The sequence below is a fragment of the Geotrypetes seraphini genome, chromosome 11, assembly GCF_902459505.1.
Source record: "Geotrypetes seraphini chromosome 11, aGeoSer1.1, whole genome shotgun sequence".
NCBI classification, from domain to species: Eukaryota; Metazoa; Chordata; class Amphibia; order Gymnophiona; family Dermophiidae; genus Geotrypetes; species Geotrypetes seraphini.
In genome coordinates, this window is record NC_047094.1 from 92342492 (window position 1) to 92348822 (window position 6331).

Sequence of the window (6331 nt, forward strand, 5' to 3'; positions counted from 1 at the left end):
GGAATATACAGTAAAACTTTGGATTGCAAATAACTTGGTTTGCAAGTGTTCTATAAGACAAGCAATGATTAAATTTTAACTTGCTATACCAGCAACGTCGTGCAATACACGTACATACAGTATAGAAGCATCACATTTTCACAATTGAGCCAATGGTTCCTCTCTATATGACGCTGCAGAAATGCAGTGACTGTTCCAAACGAGCAAGGGCTTGCAATACAAGTATGTATATTTTTGTACATGAGTGCCCTAGACTACAAGCATGCTTCTGGAACAAATTATGTTCCCCAAACCAAAGTTTTACTGTACTCACAAGTTTAAACATTGTTCATTTTTTTTTTCTTTTTTTTGTTTTTACAATCAACATGGGTCTCAGTAGAGACTTACTCCCCCTTCCTACAGAATTTCACAAAGGAGAGAGAGTTGCTTAAAGATCAAATAGATCAAATTACAGATGTAGTCCTTTTCAGAATTTTTAAATTTAGACAAATAACTTCTAAATTTAGACAAAGAACTTCTTTTTAGCATGGAATATAAGTTCCAGAAATCATATTTTTCGTTTATATGCATTTCTGAATATGCATATACATTTTATAACATAGCCAAAAACTTCAAATGCAAAACCACTTATCTGTTTCAGGAGAAACCACATTGGAAGTGCTACACACTTCATGGCCCTTATCAGCACAAAAGGAAAAGTACTCTCCTCTCATGCTGTGAACAACTGACAGTTTAAACTTCATTGATACATTTGAATAGACAGAAATCATAAAGAACCCGGGATACTGCAGGACTTGGGAATCAGATGAAGGGAAGATTGTGGCAAGGTCTGAAGCAAGGGCAGTGCTGAATAGAGTGGGGCTATTTTTAAAGCCCTGGGATAGACGGGTCCAGGTTACTTAGGAGGTTTGTCCAGTGGAAGGGTTTTCCCATTGGAATGCAAAATAGGCTGACTGGAAGAGGAACCGACAGCAAACGAATGCATAAAAACTTGATGGGTTATGTCCTTTTCCAGGGAGCCAGAGGGGGCCAGCCCACACCAAATATCGGCCATTCTAACTGGCACAGACAAATAAGGGTTGATTTGTTAAGTATAATCAAAGACAAATTCCTTTTTTAAAATTAGCTAACATATCAAGGGATCCCTACAGGTAGACAGACATCCCCCCATTGTGCAATGGAGGACAAAAACACTTCCCTGAATTCCTGGCCCCGCCAGTCTCCGGACTAGGGAAACGCAGTACTAACAGGTCCACACTCACTTCGTCCTCAAGGACGTCTCAGACACTCTCAAACACACAAAACACAACAGATTTCAGTTCAGTTACTCAACCAGAAAATAACAGTTCCTAGAATCCTTCCCCACAACTTTTCAGCGACAGATCACGTGGCTTACTAGGCAGGAGACGAGAGACAGGATAGGGATGATCAATCCCCACTTACCAGATAGTGGCCACTCCAGGTACAGATACAGATACAGATTCTTGTACTTTAAACTGAGACTAGATAAGTCAGTTGAAGCGGTCCAACGTCCTGAGGTCTGCCAACCCCCCAAAAGGAAGGCAGCCGGCTAAGCAGACACGTCAGCTGTAGGACCAGAAACAAGTGACCAATCGAGTAACCAGTGGTCAAGAGACCTTCAAGTCCCTGTTCGGGCGCCAAATGAAAGGTCACTTGGACACACAAAGTCAGAGGCGTGAAGAAAGTACAAGAAATTTATTCACAGCATGCATGTTGGACCCCTGAGCTCCAAGCTGGCTCAGAAGTGCCGAAACCAGGAAGTTACAGAGATATTTATTCATTTTTCTGGCTATACAACTGAATTCTAGAAAAAGCTTTTCACATGTTACTTTTCTTAACACTCATTGGTTCTAAGCTCACACTAGCAGGTCACTAGCAGGACACTTATCTAACTCTTACAGTTAAATGTACAGAAGGGCAGGGTACATCATGGCTCAAACTCTTATCTATTCAGCTTACAATGTGGTAAGGTAGGGACATACATTTTAGGCAGATGAAGTAAATAGATTATACACTGTTTTCAGCTATGTAGGCCAGAGCAATATTTTAAACAACAGTTAACTATTTCATGACCCTACAATAACATTGCATAAAATGATGTTTCTGCTTTGAGCAGGGGGTCACGGGGATAAAAAAATTAAGACTGTGGGAATGGGAAGGGGACAGAGATGAAAAACGTATGTCACTGCGGGTACAGGAAAGAAGGTGATGGAAATGTGGGGCTGGGGATGAATTTTTATCCCTGTGTCACTCTCTAGTCCTAATGAAATTCTAACAGGAAAATACAGAGATGTGTCATTCCTCCCAAATCTATAGATTTATTTCTCTCTCGGCACATGCAAATGGTCCCTGGGGTCAGCAGACTTTCCCTTATGTATCTAAAATCTCTCTTTCTATTCTCACTATTGTAATTTTGGCATCATCAGTTTTGTTCAGGTTGAAAAACAACAGTACAGCAAAATCTTGGTTTGCGAGCATAATTCATTCCAGAAGCATGCTTGCAATCCAAAGCACTCGTAGATCAAAGCGGATTTCCCCATAGGAAATAATGGAAGCTGAGACAATGCGTTCCACAATCCAAAAACTTTAATACAAAATACTATACGTACTTGTATTGCAAGACCTCGCTCATTTAGTCACTACGCTCCCGCAAAGTCAGAGAGAGAAGAACCATTGGCTCAGTTGTGATGATGTGACGTGTGTATACTGTATGTATTCGTATTGCAAGATGTTGCTTGTTTAGAACAGTCACTAAACTCCCGCAGCATCAGAGAGAGAAGAACCATTGGCTCAGTTGTGATGATGTGACGTGTGTATACTGTATGTACTCGTATTGCAAGATGTTGGTCATTTAGAACAGTCACTAAACTCCCGCAGCGTCAGAGAGAGAAGAACCATTTGCTCAGTTGTGATGATGTGACGTGTGTATACTGTATGTACTCGTATTGCAAGATGTTGCTCGTTTAGAACAGTCACTAAACTCCCGCAGCGTCAGAGAGAGAAGAACCATTGGCTCAGTTGTGATGTGTGTATACTGTATGTACTTGTATTACAAGACATTGCTTGTATATCAAGTTAAAATTTAATCAAATGTTTTGCTTGTCTTGCAAAACATTTGCAAACCAAGTTACTTGCAATCCAAGGTTTTACTGTATTTGAAAAGAGATAGGAACCACCATGTATACAGAGGCAGGGTGTTTACAACTAGGAAATGATTTCATGTTCAACAAATGTTTGTTGAAGGTGATACACTTGAGTTTTGGTTCCCTGTGATAAGTTGCATTCCACTGCCTGGTGTTTATAGCTAATGGGCTACTGGATGAACTTGGCAAGCAAGAGGCTTATAAAGAGATTTTTAACAGCTAAGCCGATAAGTGTGATTATGTGAATGTTTGTTTAGGCAATGCTCATAGGTACAGATTGGCAGAAGGTGCTCAGCACTCAACAAAGACTTCTTGAGATTAGAGGACTATTCTCATGTAAATTTAGTTTGAACATGGAGTAGCAATGGGCTGGGCTGGGCTGCACTGGTATTTCCTACTGGTGAAGAAGTTGAGACTTGTTGATAAGGCCAGGTAGAGGAGCAGTGAGTTTTTCTCTGTCCTCTTCTTTTGTCCTAATTTTGCATATACTGAAAAAAAAATTCACTGAAGAACTGCTGGTTAAAAACTGTTATTCCAGGCTTTAAAGGAGTGGATTATTTCACAAGCAGGTGTTCTTCCCACTTCTTTTCTCAAGTGTTTGCCAAACTTTGATACCTGATGTAATAGTAAATCAGTCTTTCCTGAAAAACACCCCCCCCCCCCATGAAATGCATCCATTGTTCCCAGTTTTGTCCTAACTGTATCTGAAAGGGAAGTTTCAAAGTGAAGGTCTGTGATCACATAAGGCTGAGTTCAGTCAAAGCTTTTATGGACAAGTCCCTGGAGGAAAAGTCCATAGTCTGCTATTGAGACAGACATTGGGGAAGCCACTTATTGCCCTGGGATAGGTAGAATGGAGTGTTGCTACTTTTGGGTTTCTGCCAGGTACTTGTGACCTGGATTGGCCACTGTGGAAACAGGATACTGGGCTAGATTGACCATTGATCTGACCCAGTATGGCAATCCTTACCATGCTTTACTGGGTGAATTCTAAGGCCCACATCAACCAATCATAAATGCATTTTTAATAGGTATGGAGAGGCTGTACTCTCTATCACTCTTTCTCATCCAGTTTTCATCAGAGATCATGTTTATACATAATTTTCTCTTTATTTCTTCCATTTCCTCCCCCCCCCCAAAAAAAAAAAATCAAAGCATCGCAACAAATCTTCTGTACGTAGAGGAGAAGAATACAGCTTCCACGGTGCTCTTCCCAGCGCTGCTTCATAATTGACCACTAGGTGTCAGTGCAAGAGCAAAAGTTTGCCTTAGTCTTTTGCCAACATGCTGTGGGTGCTACCGCTTCCATAGGTCAAGAATCAAGAGTTAGTGCTAAAACCCATGTCTCTTAAGATCAAGTCAGAGCTTGACATGAAGCTTGTTGGAGGCTTAACGGGTATGACATTGGTTCTTACAAACTCTTTCCTCTTTATAGGAAGAGGAAATAAGAAAGTTAAAGCCGCCCAGACTCCAATAGAAAGCACTATGGAAGATGAGAAAGAAGCAAATAACAGTGACTCCTGCGGTGAAGACTTCCTTGGTAAGACATAAGAGGAAGTGAATACTACGCTCCACCCCTGTGACCTGGTGATATCTTAAATAGGGAAGACCTGTGACAAGGAAATGATGGATATACACTTGATGAGTCACCTTTCTAAGCCTGTGCTAATGTGAATTAAATTCAGGTATAGTAAGTGTTTCCCTGTCCCCAGGTCGCTTACAGTCTGTTTGTACCTGAGGCAAAGGAGGGTGAAGTGTACGAGGTGACAAGGAAAGAACCTGAGCCCTGGCTTCTCTAGTTCTCAGACAACCACATAAAATACCAAGGCATTCCTCCACTTGTATGAGATGAGTCCATCAGTCTCCAAAATAACACACATGTTCTAATATGTGAAAATCAGCATATGTAGTATATACTGTATATATTCCAAATCATTGTTGGAATACAAGCTTAGCTTTTGAAATCAGAGGATACTTGGGGAAGATTTAATGGCTCTTAATTGCTAAAAATCTTGAAGTCCTATCAAAATGCAGAATGGGAATTCTGAAAATTCTGCACCAAAATGCAGCACTGGTACCTGGTTACATTTTCATAGAAAATTGAGCAGCAAATTATAGGGGAAATATTCATATTATAATAATCATAATAAAAGAATCATTTCTGTCATTGCATTTCAGTCTGAGAGGTTGCATGGAAAGTTCTCAAGGTGTGCTCTGTACTGGAGACTGAGAATGCTAGGGACTCAGGACTATAGCACTGCCAGCTTTTATTTTGTCTTAAAATCAGTTACCTTTTCAAAGAAAATTACACTTGCAAATTCATAACCATACATTGTGATAAACTCTTGAACTGATTGTCTTAGATGTGAAGAGAAATGTTTTCAAAGCTGGGCTCTTTCTGCCACCTTGTGGAGAAATTACTAAAGTGCATTCAGGGATATAAGGTTTGTAGACACAAAGCCAGAAAAACTATGATGAACACCAAAAAGGAACTGGCCTGTATAAATGACTAACCTGTGAAGGGTGATCAAACAAATTTATAAAAAAGCTCAGAGATTCGAAACTCTGAAGGGAAGGTTGTGAGACCTCCCTTGGAGAGAGAGTTTACCTTCCAGTCATTGTCCTTTTGTAAAAAATCTTGGATCACTTCCTTCAAAGGTATATGTGAAAACTATTACTAAAAGCTTCATAAAATTGTCCAAACAAAGTACTGCCTTTGAAATTGCAAATGTCACTGCACCTGTGGCAGATTCTAAAAGGTTTACTTAACTTGTAAGCAGGATTGAGGGGGTCCCAACGCGGCCCCGTTTTGATCCCTGCTTCAGGGGACCCGATTATTGATTCTCTAAACAGGTTCCTATAGTCGATTTCATGCTGGAAAAGTTTTCTTTCGTGACATGCAGCTGAAGATTCGCTGCTGAAACATTGGTGACTTCTAAATCTTCAAACCGCCTGAAGCAGGGATCGAAACGGGGCCACGTTGGGACCCCTCAATCCTGCTTACAAGTTAAGTAAATCTTTTAGAATCTGCCACAGGTGCAGTGACATTTGCAATTTCAAAGGCAGTACTTTGTTTGGACAATTTTATGAAGCTTTTAGTAATAGTTTTCACATATACCTTTGAAGGAAGTGATCCAAGATTTTTTACAAAAGGACAATGACTGGAA

General features: G+C 40.3%; 1 protein-coding gene across 3 annotated transcripts in view; it reads left to right on the top strand.

Moving 5' to 3' along the window:
* RBBP8NL (RBBP8 N-terminal like) overlaps window positions 1–5685 on the top strand; it is a 108488-nt gene extending 102803 nt beyond the window's left edge. For all 3 annotated transcript variants that reach the window (XM_033914968.1, XM_033914970.1, XM_033914969.1), the window contains one exon: window positions 4600–5685. In XM_033914968.1, the coding sequence (XP_033770859.1) occupies window positions 4600–4715 (116 nt within the window). In that variant the 3' untranslated portion in view covers window positions 4716–5685. The remainder of the gene's footprint in view (window positions 1–4599) is intronic.
* The last annotated feature ends 646 nt before the right edge of the window (window positions 5686–6331 follow it).